Below are 19,428 nucleotides of genomic sequence, written 5' to 3' on the forward strand. Positions count from 1 at the left end.
ATTTGATTTAGAAAGCACTTCTAAAGATTGTGTCTTACACAGAATATTATTATTAAAAATACTAATACATCTAGACACTGGGGTTTGGGTGGATTTGATACAATAGGAAAAAGAAAGAACTTGGAGTCAGGGCTCTGCTTCTAGCTCCTACTGTGATCTTGGCCACGGCATTGAATCTCTGGGTCATAGTTTCCTCACCTGCTAAATGACTGTGTAAAACTAGATAATCACTAAAAACTGGGATTCTTTGGCCAGAAGTAGCTTGTGTAGATGGATGGACATAGTAAGTTTTCTGTTACTAGAAATAAGTGGTTAGTACGATAGCTGGATATAAGACATTACATATTTACATACCAGCAATAAATGAAAACAAAATGAAAGTCTAAAAAAAACTATCAGAATAGCATAAAAATATATCTAGGAATAGTATAAGAAAATGTACAGAAAAACTCTACATAAAAAACTATGAAACATGTTTGAGAGAAATAAAACCTGGCTAAGTGTTCCAATGCTGTTTCATGGATTCACAAGCAGAAGAGATGCTATACATGTGGAAAATCAAAGCACTAAGAATAGCCAAAGTACTCTTGAAAAAGAATGACGTGGGAGGGGGGCTTTATTGGATATTAAGACTCATTACAAAGCTAAAATAATTTTAAAAGCATGGTATTGGCATAAGGATAGACCATGGAACAGAATAGAGTTGGATGCTTGATTCATGGCAAAGATGGTGCCAAGAACAGTGGAGATAGGACAGTCTTTCCAGTCAATGGTGCCGGATCAACTGGATGGGGTCATTGAGGAAAAATGAGATTTGGTCACCACCTCACGACAGTCTACTGTTGATTTTGTTAGGGATGACACCGGAATCGTGGCCCTGTCTATTAAAGGTATTTATAGGTGAAATGATACTATGTCTGGGACTTCCAATAAAATCAGCAAGAAGAAAATAAAAGGTAGAATGGAAGAGAATAGAAAAACCAAGACTGGCAAAATGTTGATACATGTTGCAGCTGAGTCTGGGTGGGGGTTAGACTTTTCTCTGTACTTTTATACGTGGTTGAACGTTTCTGTTGTATAAAGTTTTTTTTTTTTTAAAAATCAGTTCCAGGTGGTTTGAAGGTCTAATGTGAAAGGCAGCATAATAAAGCTTCAAGAAGGTTACATAGGGGAATATCTTCATACCCCTAAGGTAGGGAAGGATTTCTGAAATATGACACGAAAATGACTAGTCACACAGGAAGAGGGTGATAAATTAGACTACATTAAAACTAAGAACTGCTGTGTATCAAAGAAAGCCTTTAAAAGTGAAAAGCAAGCTAAAGATCTGAACATACAATAACCAACAAAGGGCTGCATTTTGGAATATATGAAAACCCATACAAATCCATAAGAAAGATAACCCAGTAGAAAAGGAGATTTGGTGTAAGGTACCTCACGAAACAAAGTGTCTCAGTCATCAACAGATATGTAGCAAACTACTTAACCTCATTACCTCATTAGTCATCAAGCAAATGCAAATTAAAACTACAGTGAATGCCACTGTGCACCTGCCGGAATGGCTGACATTAGAAAGACTGACCAAACCAAGCTCTTGGTGGGCTGAGGAGCTTTCAGGCACTGCTGGTGGGTGTGAAATGGGTAAGACCAGTTTGGAAAACCACCTGGCATTACCTGCTACAGCTGAACGTTTTCCACCCAAGCACACACCTGGCAAAAGGGTGCACGCGTGCACCAGGAGTCGCGTACATAGCAGCTGTACTCGTCACCTGGCGGGGCCTGGAGGGATCCCAGTAGCAGGATGAATGAATAAACGGGGGGGAATGCACACAGTGGAACGTTGTGCCACGGTGGAATCCACGGACGGCAGCCTGACGGCACTGTGGCCATAGCTCCTGAGCACAGCCTGAGCCCAAGAAGCCAGACACAAGAGAGTACGCGGAGAGTGGCCTTTGTTCAGAAAAACTAGCAGACCCAGATGAGGGACATGTGCTTAGACGATGAGACTTGAAAGGAATGTGAGGAACTGGGCAACATTAAAGAGCGGATCCTGGTCACCTCGGTGCGGGAGGGAAGGGGAGGTGATTGGGAAGGGGCAGGAGGGGGCTTCTGGAGTGCTTGCTTTTTTCCCTCGGCCTTGGGGTAGTTCCCCATATATCAAGTTGTGAGAACTGGTTGCTGTGCACTGTTGTTGGGGCACTTTTCTGTGGATGGATGGATCTATATAGGTAGATCTTGCAAAAATACGTTTTGTTTTTTTTTCAGTAGCGCATATCACTGGCTCCTGTCTTGTGTTTTAGGAAAGCTTTCGTCTTTTTAAGAAAACCATTTAACCTAAACTTTGAGGCACTTGGTCGGGACTCCCAGGGGTGCTGAGCTCGCTGTGTTAACGTCGCCGTGCGCTGGGAGAGCAACGGGATGGAATTACCTCCCCCCAAAGGGACTCGGGCTCCCAGGGACCACTCTGCACGTCGGCACTGTCCGTGTACTGACATTACACTGGGACGTGCAGACACCCCACGGTGCAGAGGGTGATGGCGTGGGAGCTGCTGCCAAAAATCAGAGCTAGTCAGTCAGTGAGCCGATTGCACTAGGGAGTTTGAAAGACCAGTTTGACTCCGCTCTCCACTGTGACATTATAATGTTCTTATTTGCAGGAATGGAAAAGTGGAAAGAGGAAGGCTGAGAAAGATGAGCTGGTGGGAGTTATGATATTTTCCACCATGGAACCAGAGGCGCCTGACTTGGACTTACTAGAAATGTGAGAGCTCTTGTCACACCTGCCTTCTTCCCAGCCCGTGTCCCCCTCCCGTGCGTGCAGGCCGCAGCCACAGTGCAGGGTGCGACCGTGATCGCGTGGGGGCCACGGTCAGGTGACCAGGAAGACTTCGCTTGCACGGGAAAGCATGGTCTTTCTAGCCATAGCATCAAAGTCTGCTTCCTTTTTACCTTGAAGTCCGTGGTTTCTTAGCTGACATGGAAATTTCTAGTCGTATCTAATACAGCACGGTAAGACAAAGTAGCCCAGGGCCAGCGCACACCCACGTAACAGTCAACAAGGCAGAAGTCTCTGAACATCGCCTTGAAGGAAGCAAATCTCTAACCTGCTTTTTTGTGCTGTTTTTCAATTTGTTGTTTTTAATTATGTAATTTTTTGAAATGTAGGTTGGTTGAAAATCAAGTAGTTCCTTTTCTATGTAAAGGCTATCAAGAAATCTTGGGGGTTTTGTTTGTTTTTTTTTAAGAAGTTTTTTTTTATAAAATTATCACTTACGTGTTACCAAACGTAAGAAGAGAAGAAAAAAGAAAAACACAATCTTGCAACTACCCAGAGAGAAAAATCAATGTTAATGCGTTGGCCTAGGTCTGTAGTCTTCTGAAACGTCCTCTGCACATATGTATCTCAGGGAAAAATTGTTTAAAAAGGAAAGACCTCACACTGTGCATTCTGTCTTCTAATCTGTTTTTGTTTTTGTTTTTGTTTATTTAACATGATACTGGGATGAGTTTTTCAGGTTGGTACTTTTTACATCCTCTAAGAACTGAGATGTTCAGTATCACTTACCTGGTTGTGTCCAGGTTACCTTCGGTTCGCTAAAGTACTTGCTGGAATGCATGAAGACCCACTCAGTACCTCCACTGATAGAATTCCACTCAATCATATGTTCAAGAAATCATGATTTTATATACTTTAGAATAATTTTAGTTAAAAGTCACAGGGAATTGAGAGGGGAAGGGAAGGAGTTAAAATTTAAATGGCAGATTTTTAAGTCATTCTTTAAAAATCTGTTGTTTTTTTTAAAGATTTTATTTATGTGAGAGAGAGAGTGAACATGAGCGGCAGGGAGAGGGAGAGGGAGAAGCAGGCTCCCCGCTGAGCAGGGAGCCCGAAGGGGGGCTTGATCCCAGGACCCCAGAATCATGACCTGAGCTGAAGGCAGCTGCTTTACCGACTGAGCCACCCAGGCGCCCCTTCTCTAAAAATCCGAATCAAGCCTGGTTAAAGAGCAGTTGTTACAATGCAAGAAAACAAGTACCCGCGGTTACGTTCGGCGGGAGTCTTCCCCGACCGTGTTGATTTTTCTCCTCCTCCTCGTCACACTGACCATTTGGTAGAAGAGTCAAGGACATGCCTTCTTGTGTTTTGCCCCACAGAGAACAGAAGTGCGACGCCGTCGGTAAATTCACCAGAGCCATGGACGACGGCGTGAAGGAGCTGCTGACAGTAGGACAGGAGCACTGGAAACGGTGCACGGGACGTAAGTGCCGTTCTCACGCCAGCTCTGGGCCCTGGTCGTGGCGGTGCACGCTCGGTCTGTGGCCTTCACCGCACTGAGGAGCCGTGCGCTCAGACGCAGGTGCCTTAGTGAACTGAAGGAATGTCATACCCACAGCCCGGTGGCAACCTCACTTGTCAGCCCTACTCAGACAGCAGAGAATCGACTCCAGCAAAGCCAGTTCAAGAACTTGCATAAAACACCGTGTTCCCTTAAGTGTTTCTAGTTATTTGGGGTTTGTAATCTACGGACCATTAATCTTTTCTGCATGTGTAGAGAGTACTTGTTATTTTTAATCTCATGATTGTACTTTTTAGGCTTTATCCATTTGGTAAGTAAGATGTTGTATACAGAATCTTCCTCAACTTACGATGGGGTTGCATCCCGATAAGCCCATCCTAAGTGGAAAATAGCCTAAGTCGAAAATGCGTTCAATACACCTAACCTCCCAAACACCACAGCTTAGCCTGGCCAGCCTGCCCTTGGGCAAAATCATCTCACACAGGGCCTGTTTTATAGTAAAGTGTTGAACATCTTGTGCCGTACTGAAAGGGAAGATCAACAGAATGGCTGTCCGGGTGCAGAGTGGTTGTCAGTGTGCTGGTCGCTGACCCCCGTGGTCGCCGGCGGGTGAGGCTGCCGCTGCCCAGCATCACGGACAGGGTCCTCCCACAGATCATAAGCTCGGGACAGGAACCAAATTCAAAATTCCAAGTACGGTTCCTAGTGAATGCATATTGCTCTGGCACCATCATGAAGTCAGATTGTTAAGTCAGGGACCATCTGTATTTGCTACAGCCCTAATTTTTTTTTTTTAAGATTTTATTTATTTATTGGACAGAGATCACAAGCAGGGAGAGAGGCAGGCAGAGGGAGATGCAGCTGAGCAGGGAGCCCAATGCGGGGCTCGATCCTGGTACCTTGGGATCATGACCTGAGCCAAAGGCAGACACTTAACCGACTGAGCCACCCAGGTGCCCATTACAGCCCTAACTTTTAGGAAAGGCCAGGATAGTTGGCTGTGGAAAGCATGAGCTGGGTCAGACTAGGGGCAACGTGAGCCTGGGGGGCCCTGCCAGCCATGGCTTCTACCTGCTCTTTCCATGTCCTCGAGGACTTCTTATCCCCACCCCCACCCCAATCCCCCCTTCCCTTTGTGTCTAGACTGTCATTCTGCTGACCTATGTTGTCCTGTATTCCCTGGCCCCTCACGTCACGTAGTCCAGGCAAGGAAACTGTCACTGCCAGCCATGGGGGTCACACCAGCCAACTGCCCTCCCACCTCAGAGGTGGGCCTCGGAGGACAGGTCACCACTGCGGTTCTGTTCACATGGTCTTCGAGGGCCAGAGACGCTCAGGAGTTTTCTCCCCTGTCCACCCGTCCCGTCCTTATCACCAGCTCAGCCGCCTGAGTCCCAGAGAGAAAACTGAGCTCTAGTTACCCAGAAAGTGGTGCTGTGAGTCCCTGACTCAGTAACCTAACCTCATATGAAGGCTAGTAGGCTAGCCATAAGGCTGGTATCTAAGAATTTTCCGGCCTTCAACTCGTACACCCTACAAGAATACTGGTTGTATTCAGTTTTATTTTGTTTTTCTCTTAAAAGTGGCTTCTACTTTGAATAATAAAGCTAATACATACCCACTTTTAAACTGTGATACTCAGCATAGGAAGGAATTTAATTATCTGTTTTGTAAAGATTTATTAACAAATGATATTTTTCTTCTAAAGAAGGGAAAAAATAAAATTTGAAGTCAAAAAATAATTTTAATGAGTAAGAAACAATGTGGGGGCGCCTGGGTGGCTCAGTCAGTTGGGCGTCTGCCTTCGGCTCAGGTCATGATCCCAAGGTCCTGGGATCGAGCCCCGCATCGGGCTCCCTGCTCGGTGGGAAGCTTGCTTCTCCCTCTCCCACTCCCCCTACTTGTGTTCCCTCTCACTGTATCTCTCTCTGTCAAATAAATAAATAAAATCTTAAAAAAAAAGAAAAAAAGATAGAGCACAGTTAATAGCAATATTAAGATCCATTAAATCCAGACCTGAAACTAAGCCTTATCAGGAGTTGGCAGACTGTGGCCTGGAGGCCAGATCTGGCCTGCTGTCTGTTTTTATAAAGTGGAACACAGCCAGGCCCACTTCTGTACGGATTACCTGTGGCTGCTTTGCTGTTACAGTGGCAGAGTCAAGTACTTTCAATTTTAAAGAAACCTGTGGTCCCACAAAGCCTGAAATATTTACTGTCTGGCCCTTTGCGGAAAAAAAAGGTCCTGCTTCTCACTGAATGATCCTCTACCATTCACATAATACTCGACATCAACAAAACCACTCGCGGCGGCGGGCCATCCGTTCGTGCTCGAGAACAGTTGCTCCATTCTCATGGCACGGAAATACGATGCCATATCCTAAATATAGCACTAATTAGGCCTGAAATGGGAAAGTACACAAATGCAGCATTAGAAAACAAAACGCACCGCCCTCCTTTGGTCACAGGGAGTCAACTCATGAATAAAAAGGGGAGTGACGCTTCTGTTAGTGATTTCATTGTAAAATAATTAATTTTAATTGATAATTAAGAGCTTAATAATTAAGCTCTTATGAGACCATAATAATAGTAAAGCATTGAAATCTGTATGTTCTTTGAAAGCTAGAAGGGCCCGCAGAGATCATTTCGTTAATCATGTTATACAGTTGAGAAAGCTCAGATCCCTCCTCCCTGGTCCTGTTGAGTCCTTCTGCCATATTTTTCTCCACACCTTGTTGCCTTCAGTTTTGCAAATAATCATTGATGCGTACCTAACAGTGGGGAAAGCAAGGCGTTTGGAATCACAAGTGCCACATCCACCATTTATTAGCCATGCGACCCTGGGCAAGTCAGTTTACTTAGCTGAGCCTTATTTTCCTAACCCACGGAATGGAGATGGTGTGTCTGCACGCGGTAGAGGGGTTGTCCTGGTGATCACCTAGGACTCGGTGCAAGTGCTTGGTCAACTAGAAACCCTCTTCCAGATGAGCTCCCAGGCGCTTCAACTTAACGCTGTGAGTGAGGATGTGGGGCCAGGGTGGTAGTTCGGAATGAGAGCATCCGGCCACGAACTGAACAATCAGTTAATAAATTTCTTTGAAAAAAATCATGAATTTAAAAAAGCCAGTGATTTTATTAAAGAATATAGACTCTTTTGAGTCACTTCCAATTTCTTTTATGACAAAAGTAATCACTTTCAGGAAATAGTCCAATCCCATTCCTGTTTGCTCAGAGGACTAGTTAACAATGTCTTCTTCTTTCTCTTTCAGCGTTACCCAAGGAATATCAGAAGATAGGAAAGGCCTTGCAGAGTTTAGCGACAGTGTTTAGTTCCAGTGGTTATCAAGGTACGGCTGTATTTATTTATCCTTCGGGCCCTTAGTGTCTTGTGCGGACCAGCCACCCCCCAGGCTCTTGGAAGCACACAGAAACTCTGCAGCTAGGGACCTTTGTCACCGACACTTCAGCCGGCTAGGCTGCCCCACTCAGTACTTCTGTACCCTCACCTTAACTACTTTTGAGAAAAGTGGAGCGTGGTTGTGCTCTGTGTTTCTTGCTAGCTTCTTAGCCTTTCTTTGCGCTCAGAGACCGCTCTTGTGTTGCCCTGGAACAGGCAGCTATGATAAGTCACCCTCTGCCCTTGCTTTCATGTCTCTTCCAACCTCAGAAGTCAGGTCCTCCTGTTACAAAGGCCGGAATTTGTCAAGGCCGTTTGGAGGGAACATTTTGACTAAGTAACAAATTCTCGTTGCCTTAGGTCTCTGCGTGACCTAGAATTATTCTCAGCTGTGTATGGGGCGTCTTACGTACCATACTGTGCATCTTACCTGTGGTGTCTCGGATTCATTGTACTTTTACATTGACAGCACTTGTGAGAACAAGCTAGCTGTTCTCCTTTCTATTTTGGTTTACTTTTGCTTAGTTTGCTCAGTGGAGCAGGTAGCAAGTAAAAGTATTTGTCAGGTGAGTGGCACTTACTAAATTTACATGTGTCCAATCACTTACAGAAATGGCAGAATTGGTACTTTGGCCATGGTGTTTATTCTGATAGGGAAGACAGTCTGTGGAGGTCAGTGTCTGAGCATTTTTAGGAACAAGAAATGAGTCTCCCACCAGAATGGAAGATTTGGGGCTCCCACATAAGAATATTTCTTTTTGTCCTGGCTGAATTGTGTCTTATAATCCCAACTTTTAGATTGGATGGGAGCCCTGAGGATTAGTTCATCTGGCCCCCTCATGTTCGAGATGAGGAACGTAGACCTGGAACGATCAGCCTCCTGGCCAGGGTGCCACAGGGGGTTGACGGAGGAGCCAAGTGTAGGGCCACCCCCATTGCTTAGGTGCCGGCAGGACTCCAAGAGCACTCTCATCTTTGTGCTTCTCTAGTATCTTGACGGGTGGAGAGCTTGTGTTCTGAAGATGCTGGACCCCGATCAGTGTCCCATGTCAGAACTCACCTGAATCTCGCCTTCCTTAAGCCTCCCCCCAAGAGCTCTCTGTCCTCCAGCCCTGCCCCCGCTTCCCGCCATCACCCCTTAGTGCACAAAACCCCTGTGGGAGAACTGGCTCTGCATTTGGGGCTCCCCCAGGTTCTGGTCCCTCATACCAGCCCCCATGCATCTGGTAAAAGCAGAGCAGAGCCTCCCGTCCCAGCCAAGTCCCTCTGCTGTGGAAGGCGCCCTTTTCCTCCGCTCTCCCCCGGCCTCCAGACCCGACAGCTTGCCTAGGGTGCAAGGCTCAGCCCTTTCTGAATTGAGTTCCTTTGGGTTTCTTCATTCCCACAGTGCTTCCGTGACTTTACAGAGAAATATGATGGTTTAGTTTATTTGGTATTATTACATTGAGAGCAAGGGTCTTGGCAGTTGTCCCCATGCTAACTGGAAATGGAACCGCTCCAAGGTGAGATTGTAAGCCTAACAATGATCCTTCCAGTAGCATGGACCCAGACTTGACTTCCATTTCTTGAAGTCAGAAAACTTAAAAACCATTCAGAGCTAGAACACAGAATTTGTAAACAGCAATTCCCTTGTTCTCCGGGTCAATGCCAGGAGAGACAAACCACTCACCCTTCACTAAATGTGATATTAATAGAGGGCACAGATAATTGAACCAAAAGTCTTGAAAAGGGGGGAGGAGAAAACAGTTGGTAATCTGGGAAATGGGTCCTAAAGACGTCCTTTGTAGCTTTATACTGTACATAAGTCTTTCCATATATTTCTCGTTCTGTAAATTTCAGTAGAATCTGCGTACCTTCCAAATGATCAGCTTCTCTCCGGAGTTTTCTATCTGTATAACTTCAGCCCGGAGCAACCTGGCAAAAAGGCAGGATAGAGAGAGGGCTGTGGGGGGGGTTGTGGGGGAGGCCCCGGCAGGATGAGGACATCCTGGAGGGGAGGTGGAGTAGGAGAGGACCCTGAAGATGCTGTGCCTTCTCCACAGCGCCCACCCATGTGATCCCTCCCAGCCATGCCTCACTTGGCGTGGCTTCCTTACTGTTTTCCCTGCTCAGAGCTATCAGTCCGTGTGTTATCAAGTATTCACATTGCAGACGGCACTTTGTCAAGTATTAAAAGTACTCAGTGTAATGTGCTTTACGGGGAATATCATTCAACTTCCTAGAGATCTTGTTTTCAAAGAACTTCTCAAGTGCCCACAGACTAGCTTTTCACGTTTCAAGGCAAATGAGGGTCAGCAGAGTTGAGTGCTGTGTCTTATCACGTCTTCCTTTGCTCAGACGTGCTGGTGACGTGGGGCAGTGCTGCACTCTTTGATCTTGCAGTAATTCAGAGGATTCCGGTTCCTAAGAATATTTCGGATCATGTTAAATAAAACCTTCCATGCTCCCTCTCTGAGTACAGAAACTGATACTGGAACAACACAGAGACTATTCGCATGGCCTTTGTGCAGATCCATGAAGCACTTCTTATGGATTATCATGGAAAAATAATGGATAAAAATATTTAGATGGTTATCTGGAGCGGAGAAGAGGAACGGGTGTAGAAGCTAGACCTCCGGTTTTATCTAGTTTTACAGATTTTACTTTGGAACCATGGGGATGTTTTACATTTATATTTATTCTACATTTATTATTAGAAAACAAATTTAAAATGTAAAAGAAAAAAAAATCCCTAAAAAGCAAAATAAATCACTTGATACATCAGGATGAAGGCATAACCACGTAGAGAAGGATTACTTCACATCACCGTAAAACATTATATCAATGATTCTACATCCCTAGTAGCAGATTCCTTAAAGTCAAAAAGACTTCAAAAATCCTTTGTTTTCAGTAATTATATAGTTAGCAATAAAATATTGGTATTGTTATTCTAAAACTTCTAAAACTATTTTACATATTGTAGGGTAAAGCAAATACGTAATTATGTTACTGTTTTTAGGAACTAAGTTTTTTAAATGAAAGAGCTAAACAAAAATCAAAAGTTTTAAAATACATTATGAAAAATCCTGAAGTCCTAAATTTGAATTGGAAATCTCCATATGAGCTCATTATGGTTTTCCTCTTTTAAAAAAAATATATTTTTCCTTGCTGTGTTCATTGAAAAGGCCTAGAAATACCCAATCCAGTCACGAGAAGCACCTCTGGCGCCCCCCACAGGGAAATTTCTCAACACTGTTCCTCCCAGATGAACCAGAGCTCCTAGCAGAACCCAGATGCTGAATTGAAAAGCCTTCCACTGGCCAGTAAATACAAAGAGCATTAGTGAAAATAATACTTTCTCTGCAATGAAGCTTATCAAGTATGTGTAAATCCAGACTTGCAATGATACTTTTTTAAAAAGTTAATCTGTTACCTTTGGGGAATGGTTAGAGGATCAACTCATTCTGAAAATGGTAAAGAGAAAGAAGCATTTAATGTGCTTTTTCTCTTCCAATACCTCAAGGTAACCAAGTAGTCAATAAAGGAGAGTTCCTCTTTATAGAAGTGCTTCAGATCAAAGGAGTGATAGGAGTAGAAGAGCAACGCTTTGCAAACCGTTCCTAAAAGGAAAGATCTAGATGGTACAGGGAACAGAGGACTGTGTTATCACCACAGACACAGTCAGCAAAACCCAGGCTGCAGGTACCAAGGCAAATACCTGGTTTCTTCAACGGCCCAAAAAGAAATTTGCGAGAAAAAAGGGAGGGAGGAGAAAGAACCTAATGATTGAAGAAACACTTCAGCTCTCTGCCATGTGGGCTTTCTCTGAGTCCTGAAAGCAGCCAGCTCGATTCCAGATCCAGGGAGCTGCCCACTGACTAGATAATTCAACAGGAGCAATTCTCATTTCTCCAGTGTGATGTTGGTATTGTCCTTGCCTTTTAAAGAGTGCTTATCTCTGACATAGAATTTATGGGTGCATTGTAATGTGGCCAGCAAAAGGGGGAGGTAGGGGATGGATGGTGCAGGTGCAGAAAGACTGGCCATGAGCTATTCATTGGGAAGCCAGGTGATGGGTAGATGGGGACTCATTACACTGTCCTCTAGTTTTGAAAAGCGTAGTGTTTGCCATAATAAAATTTTTAAGTAAAATAAACGAAGAGAAAATACTCACAAGCCCTGATGTAGCTGTACTGATTTCCAGGCGAAACCGATCTCAATGCTGCAATAACGGAAGCAGGAAAGACTTACGAAGAAATTGCCGGTCTCGTAGCAGAACAGGTACCCCCATGGCCACCGGTCCCAGTCCTGGTGCAGATTGTACGCTGTTGGACCCACGTGTTTCTTTAACCAATTTTAAAACAAACTTTGCAAATAGATCTCCTCTTCTTTTCTGTCTTTGTTCACTGTGTATGGTAATAGTGTTTCTTCGGGTAAGCCAAAGTGATGGATACATTTATCACCGAGAAATCTAAATGAGTACCTTCCAGTGTCGGTGGCTCAGATCCATCCTCCGTCATCAGGGGGTTGGAATGTTAGGGCAAGAGCACCGTTCACGCCACCATTTGGACTCTTGCCCTGCCTGAGGCCTGCTTGACTCGGCTGGTAAATGGCAGGCTCTCAGGATTCAGCAGCCACTATGGAGAAGGCACCCACACGGGCCCAGGCAAGGGGCAGGTCTCTGTTCCAGCCACGTGGCTTTTATTGGGGCCTTCAGTGGTCTGATTCCAGTTCTTTTTACAGAAAACAGATAATAAATTCCCTTAAGGGGAGTAGGCATCAATGTTGTTTCAAATCCCTACATTAAAGAAAAGTTTCTCAGATGACTTCTTGAAATACGTGCACACATGCGCACACACCTTCATGTTGGTCACTGACTACCACTACTTATAGAAAAAGATTAATTTTTAGAACTGTGCATAACATAGCTATTAAAAATTATAATTCAGGGGTGCCTGGGTGGCTCAGTCGTTAAGTGGCTGCCTTCAGCTCAGGTCGTGATCCCAGGGTCCTGGGGTCGAGCCCCACATCGGGCTCCCTGCTCTGCGGGGGGCCTGCTTCTCCCTCTCCCAACTCCCCCTGCTTGCGTTCCCTCTCTCGCTGTGTCTCTCTCTGTCAAATAAATAAATAAAATCTTTAAAAAAAAAATTGTAATTCAGAAAAATTGAAAAATATTAAGTTGCCAGTTAAGAGGACTACCAGGTTTGTTTGTTTTTTTTTTTACATTGGGTGAGGACTACCAGATTTTTAATAATAATTTATATTCTCTGCTAAAACTTACACATTAAATGATTACATCTTATTTGCTTGTATATAAATAGTATTAACTAGTTTTTTCCCCTACAGTATCATATTTTGAGCCACCTCAAAATAACTAATTTTACCAACCAGCCTAAAAATGATCTAATGTTTTATCATTTTCTCTCCAATCTACGATTGAGAATGTAATAGTCTTGGGGGTTCTTTTCTTTCAGGAAAACTAGGCTGAATGTTTAGCCCTTGATATACAGTAACTCGTACCTGAGGCTTGGCTCATACAGTCCTCCAGTACGACCCTTTTCTGGATTTCTCTGCCAGTAATAACCAACCTGTGTCTCGTTGTAGCCAAAGAAAGATCTCCATTTCCTCATGGAATGTAATCATGAATATAAAGGTTTCCTTGGCTGCTTCCCTGATATTATCGGCGCCCACAAGGTAACTTGATCCCAGAAGTGCAGACAAGATGACATGGGTGAGCCAGGGCCATGACGCATGGCCACTGAGCGGGCCCAGTCGCTCAGTACGGCCCTGAGTTGGGGAGCTTTCTGAAACCGGCCGGAGCTGCTTGGGCTGTTTAAATAGTGAGGTCCCATAACACGTTTAGACTATGGGTAGTTTCTAGTTTCTTCGAGTCTATAAAAAGATTACTTTGAGGGAACAAAAATGTGAAAAAAATATTCCTTTATGCCTATACTTGGGTCAGGTATCAAACAACATAATCATGCTGTTTGAAATTCAAGACAAGATTAGGAATCCTGCTTGCCCTTACTCGTGGGACCCCTGTCAGCTGCTTGGGCAAGTCCTCAAAGACCCTTCCCCGTCGAGATGAAGTAAGATATTCTGTCCCCCTGGGCCTGACGAAGGGTTTCCTAATGAAAATTTAAATGGTCAACATCGATTTTATATTTTTGTACTAATAAGGAAACTATATAATTCCCACCATAACGGTACTTTTAAACTGAATTTTGAAATGTTTTGGGGTGTCCTCACATTTCAATTCTGGTTCCTTTTTCTCTGTTTCAAACTCTACATACTATTTCAGAATAGGGGCATTTTATCAACTGTCGTATTCTGGGATACTGTGATGCACCTGGATTTACTAGGAGAATCTCTACAGAGGCTGAGTCCGTGACCCTCACAGCCCTGGCATGTGGCCGTTTTAGCATTCAGCTTAATAATCCAGGTGTCAGGAAGGGAAACCTTGTGCAACTTCAGATAATTTAATGTCAGGATCAGAACATCGATGGACACTTAGGTGTTTCCACATCGTGGCTGTTGTGGGTAATGCTGCGGTGATCCTGGGAGTGCAGTGGTCTCTCTGAGATAGTGATTGCTGGGGGAGTAGGTCTTAAAAATTCTCATCACAAAGGAAGAAAACAAACCAACTTGTAACTGCGTGAGGTGATGGCTGCCAGCAACAGTTACAGTGGTCGTCGTTCTGCAGTATATACAGACATCAGATGATTATGTTGTGCACCTTAAACTCATGCAGTGCTGTATGTCAATTACATCTCCACAGAACTGAGGGGGAATAACAAAAATATAACAAAAATTAAAATCTCAGTTAAAAAAGCCAACTCAGAAGAGTTAGCTTGTCGTAGGGATCTATGTCAGCAGCAGAGTTTGGGGCATGGAGCCTGATGTATGCACGAGTGTAAAGTTTTTCTTTGCAGACTGCTCTGATGAGCACTGTGATGATACTGGAGGGGGCAACGTTTGGCAGCTGTATCCCTACTTCTGCCTGAGTATCGATTTGAAATTGCTGCAGCGCTCCTCCCGGAAACCAAAGTAAAGCTGCCGGTCAGCGCGCTCCAGCACCCGCGGCCAGCATGCCCCCGAACAGAGACAGAGAGCCGGGCGCAGGCACGAGGCTGTCCCTCATCAACCTTCTAAACCCCCGATGCCTGCGTCCGTCCCCTGCGCTCCTCTCGTCCCGGCACGGGCTCAGACATTACGGAAATAGAGTGCTGTTTGCTTTTCATCCTGTTGTAGCATAAAACTGTCCATTTTTAGCTTAGTTCTGTTTTTCAAGAATAGCAACCCTTTTGCTTCCAAGTGACTTGCAGGAAGTTATATTTAGGCGCTTTCCTACTTTCTTTGTGGGAACATTTTTTTGTTCAGTAGCTGGTCAGTTGTAGAAGATGTGGGCATTGTTATATGACAAACGAATGACTAATCCTCTGAGCGTTGTTTTGTTAACACTGTTGCATGTGTATTTCACAGGGAGCAATAGAGAAAGTGAAAGAAAGTGATAAACTGGTCGCAACTAGTAAAATCACCCCTCAGGACAAACAGAACATGGTGAAGCGAGTTGGCACCATGTCTTACGCATTGCAAGGTAAGACCGAGCAAGGTTCGTGCGCTGCCAGCGAAGATGGTCCCTCTCCCCAGCGGAGGTGCTGTTTTCCTGGCTGGAGAGAAACTAAGCAAATAAGAGCTGATTTCAGGTCCCCTCCCAAGCCTGTCATTTGCAGGATCCCAGTGTTAATGGAAATGAACCCCTTTCCCTGATCGAGCCATGAATGACAGCCTGATTAAACCCGTGCGTCTTTATTATTTCTCAGAGGCAGTGAAGATCCTTTTATAACCCTTAATATTAGCTCCGATCATGATGCTGTGTTAGGTCCCAAAGTTCAGCTTCCAGCAGTTTGTAACCTCTATCCCCGGGACTGTAGAATGTAAAGGGAGCTTGGACATATTTTTGGGCAGAATTTGAGTGTTAGTAGAAAGAAGATAGTAAATGGTTTTTATATATTTGAGTGCTTTCTACCACACAGGAGCAGTGAACGGATTTTTCCTGTTTCAGTGGACAGACGGAACAGGCATGGGCAAAGGAGAAAGGGGAATGATGTTCTAGTTTGAACAAAACCACACAAAATATGGGACAGGATTTCTCATTGGCTTTCAGGAATAAGATCGACTTACAGGCTGTTGGGGAATGAGTGTTGGTGATGGTGGGGGTCCTTGAGAGCCGGCCAGAAGAGCCTAGACTTGCTGTGGGCATTAAGAAGCCAGTAAAAGGTTTGATGGTGGGGGTCAGGGGGGTACACCACTCAGGGAGAGGGTGGGAGAGGTTGGGGGGCAGACGTCAGAAGGCCCACGCAGAAGACCACTGCCTCTGTGGTCTGAGAGTTCTGGGCCTGAAGAAGACGTGGTGCTCGGGGAAGAGAAGGAAGCATGTTTGCAGACTTTTCCAAGGAACAGCCCTCAGGACTAGGGAATGAGTGGGACAAAGGGACCAAGTTTTCCAGAACTAAGACAAGTAGGGGCAGAAATGGGAAAACCTGAGTGAAGATCTTTCTGAAGGGTTTGACATGGGGGATTTGGCTTTGAAGTTTTCCAAACAGATAAATGAGAAGCTTCATACAACTTGAGATAATAGAAAACTCAGAACAGTGCCCTTTTCATAGGAATATATGCCAGCAGCTGGCTTTCCAGGTGCTCAGAACGAGGGAAGAGGCAGGTGGCGATGTGATGGGGCCTCTCTTGAGTTGGTGATAGGGGGGTTAGGGGCGAGTCCCGAGAGACAAATTCAGTAAGGGAGTCCTCTGTGAATAGATATATTCAGCAGAGTTGAAGAACAGGTGTCCAGATCCTCTCACCTGGTAAGAGGTTGGGTTCTGGGAGCCCTGATGCTCAGCAGCGAAGCTCCATACAGAAGAGGGTCCCCCTGCGTCACACTCACCCGTACAGCCTTTCAAGGGCACCCAAAGAAACCCAACCCAAGAGGGAACAGACCAGGGCCCACCGGGTGCCTCGCTGGGTCCTGCATCACAGATGACGTCCGCAGAGAGTGACCACCACGTCGGCCTCCTGCTCCATCTGTTCTGGGAGAACAAAGTCCACATGTGGGGGATTGTGTTGGGTTCACAGTATCTCCTCTGCAAGTCAACAAAAGTCATCCCTCTGCTGGAGAGTATTGTTTGCGCTCAGATTATTTTCAGATGAGTTTTCTAGCTTCTTTATAAAGTGATTTGTCAGGAACTGGCCCTGCCCTGAAGCCAACCAGATGATACCGAGCAGAGCAAGCTGGCGCTGTCTGTGGAAGTTTGGGGGCTGATTGATATTTTGGTTTTGGTTGTAGCCGAGATGAATCACTTCCATAGTAACCGGATCTATGACTACAACAGCGTCATCCGCCTGTACCTGGAGCAACAGGTGCAATTCTACGAAACAGTAAGTCAGCCTCCCCAGGCCCTTTGCATGCAAGCACATGCGTGCGTGCGCACCCACTCACACACACACAGGAGGATTCCTGGTAACATAACTCTGACCGTGTAAAGTTAATCTGCTTGTGTTTTTTAATCCTATGTAATAAACCAGAAGAGGTTAATTATTGAGCAGGGGTTTTTTAAATCCCTTTTAATTATATCTGCCTTTTCCTTTTTGAATCATACTGGGTTAAAAAAGGTTTCTCTTATGCAAGAAGGGGTCTTGACGCTGGTTGTGAGGCCCCTAGAAGTCCTTACTGGGAGGTTCCCTACCCCTACAGCTTCTCTGTGCCCGGGACAGTGAAGGACAGGAGGCCCCTGGCCCTGCAAGCTCTCAGCTGGGGATGGAGCCTGGCACCGCGGGCAGGCTTCATGAATGAGCTTTCATTGTGCACCAAAGGAACTGCAGAAAGAAAACGAGAGAGAGAGAGAGAGAGAAACCTTAAATATTTAGGTTTGTGACATTTAGGAAACAGTCACAAAAACGTAAACTTTTGTAGTCTGCGTAGTAATTTGGTTGTTTACCAGAGTGTCCAGAAAACAGGGATCTAGCGTGTAAGTGGAAACTTCGACATCTGAAGGCAGGTTCCGTAACTGTATCATTGACCATGTGCTGGCCACCATGTTTTTACTCAGGGTTCCACTGTTGCCATGGTATTCTCGCGTGTGTGTTCAGAATGATGGTAGGCCAGCCCCACACTCCTATGTGTGCACGTGTCCTCTTTCAGCAAAACAGTGTGGAAAATGTCAGTCTCCAACAGCAAATTCTTGAAAGGGAGTTGTGATCAGTGTGCTTGCTGCATAGTGTGAATTGTGCGTTGGAAGCAGTTGATTTTGGCCTGAGTTTCCAGAAGGAATTCCCTGAAGCATTTTTATCGCTCACAGCGTGCGGTGCCTGGGCTCTCTGTGTAGTAACCGCTGGTGCTGTGCGGTTGCGTCTCATGCATTAGAATCGAGATTGCATTTATTCGACGTGAGAAGAGCGTTGAAGGGCAACTTCTGAAACTCCGATCATGTTGATTTGATAGATAATCTCAAGCCTAAGTGAGGTTTAATTATCAATGACATTGTGACTCAAAATAGAAAGCCGTGCATTTTAATCACTGTCCTCGTTAGAAGTAACAGTTCTATGAGAAAGTAACCCTTAAATACTAAAATTCCCATACTTGTTCATGCAGCAAACATGAATTGAGTACCTATTATATCCTAAGGACTTACTCCAGTTACTTGGCTCCAAGAATGGCTGTGACATCTGTGTCCTCAGGGCAGGCCTGGGCACATAGCCCCAGCTGCGGTCCCGCACTGGCTTTATCACGGAGGCGCGGACGGTCTACACACGGCGGACCCGCAGCGGGTGGGATCCGGGCGGTGTGCTCGGCCGCGGGGGCTCGGGAGTGCACGGGTGTCCGAGAACACAGGGGAGCCTTGGCAAGCACGACCCCCACCCCACCTGACTCCTGCTCTGGAAATGCTGCTGCTGAGACAGGCACCGGCCGTGCCAGAAAGAAAGGGGGCTTCCTGCAAGCTGGGGGCACCGCCTCTGGCAGCACCATCTGGGGTTTGGGGAGGGCCCCCCGGCTGGTTGGTGCTGGAGGAGACTAGAAGCTTAGCGCGGTTCAAGTCTGAAATGCTTGCAGTGTCTGACTCGTAAGAGATGGCAGGAGTAGGATGCCGTGGGTCCTAGTGGGACTGGTAGCTCAAGATTGTCTTGTTTCTTCACCAGATTGCAGAAAAGCTGAGGCAGGCCCTCGGCCGCTTCCCGGTTATGTAGAACACACCGGAACACGAAGAGAACTCCGAAGTGCTTCCTCCTGACTTTGGGCAATGCAATCTTATTTTTTTTCCCCCTTCATCAAAAACAAAAAGGAACGAAAGAACGGAAACCAAAAAGAAATAGAGTTGCAAAAAACTGCGTCTGTTTTATTAACCAACCTAAATGGATCAGTTACGTAGGGATAGTCGTCTTTGGTTCGTTTCCACCTCCATTATTTAAAACAATGGAAATTGTCTCTATTTTTGGAAAGTACTTAAAGTTATCAGAATTTTGAATGGAAAATTAGGGGTTTCCCCCACTGTTATTTTACATAAAATTGTAATTTTTACGTCGTCCATGATCTCCTGGGTCTTACCCAATGTCGGATAATTACTAATTGCTTTCTTAAAAATATGAAATATACCAGAATAAAAAATATATATGTTTGTATATTTTTATAACTCTTTCCAGTCCGGTGGGATTCCTATCTATTTAGGAAAATCTACATGCCTTTCAGTGACATATTTACGAC

At 45.2% G+C, this 19,428-nt stretch overlaps 1 protein-coding gene across 3 annotated transcripts in view; it reads left to right on the plus strand.

Annotated features, from left to right (window-relative positions):
• The window catches only part of SNX9 (sorting nexin 9), a 105,738-nt gene extending 86,404 nt beyond the window's left edge, over positions 1–19,334 (plus strand). For all 3 annotated transcript variants that reach the window (XM_054505617.2, XM_045865808.3, XM_054505619.2), the window contains 8 exons: positions 2,658–2,761; positions 4,156–4,259; positions 7,567–7,644; positions 11,878–11,954; positions 13,278–13,367; positions 15,156–15,270; positions 17,017–17,108; positions 18,867–19,334. In XM_054505617.2, the coding sequence (XP_054361592.1) occupies positions 2,658–2,761; positions 4,156–4,259; positions 7,567–7,644; positions 11,878–11,954; positions 13,278–13,367; positions 15,156–15,270; positions 17,017–17,108; positions 18,867–18,914 (708 nt within the window). In that variant the 3' untranslated portion in view covers positions 18,915–19,334. The remainder of the gene's footprint in view (positions 1–2,657; positions 2,762–4,155; positions 4,260–7,566; positions 7,645–11,877; positions 11,955–13,277; positions 13,368–15,155; positions 15,271–17,016; positions 17,109–18,866) is intronic.
• Positions 19,335–19,428: the final 94 nt, after the last annotated feature.

The sequence above is a fragment of the Mirounga angustirostris genome, unplaced genomic scaffold (assembly GCF_029215605.1).
Source record: "Mirounga angustirostris isolate CCGP_5_RB_7025 unplaced genomic scaffold, mMirAng1.0.hap1 SCAF_8, whole genome shotgun sequence".
NCBI classification, from domain to species: Eukaryota; Metazoa; Chordata; class Mammalia; order Carnivora; family Phocidae; genus Mirounga; species Mirounga angustirostris.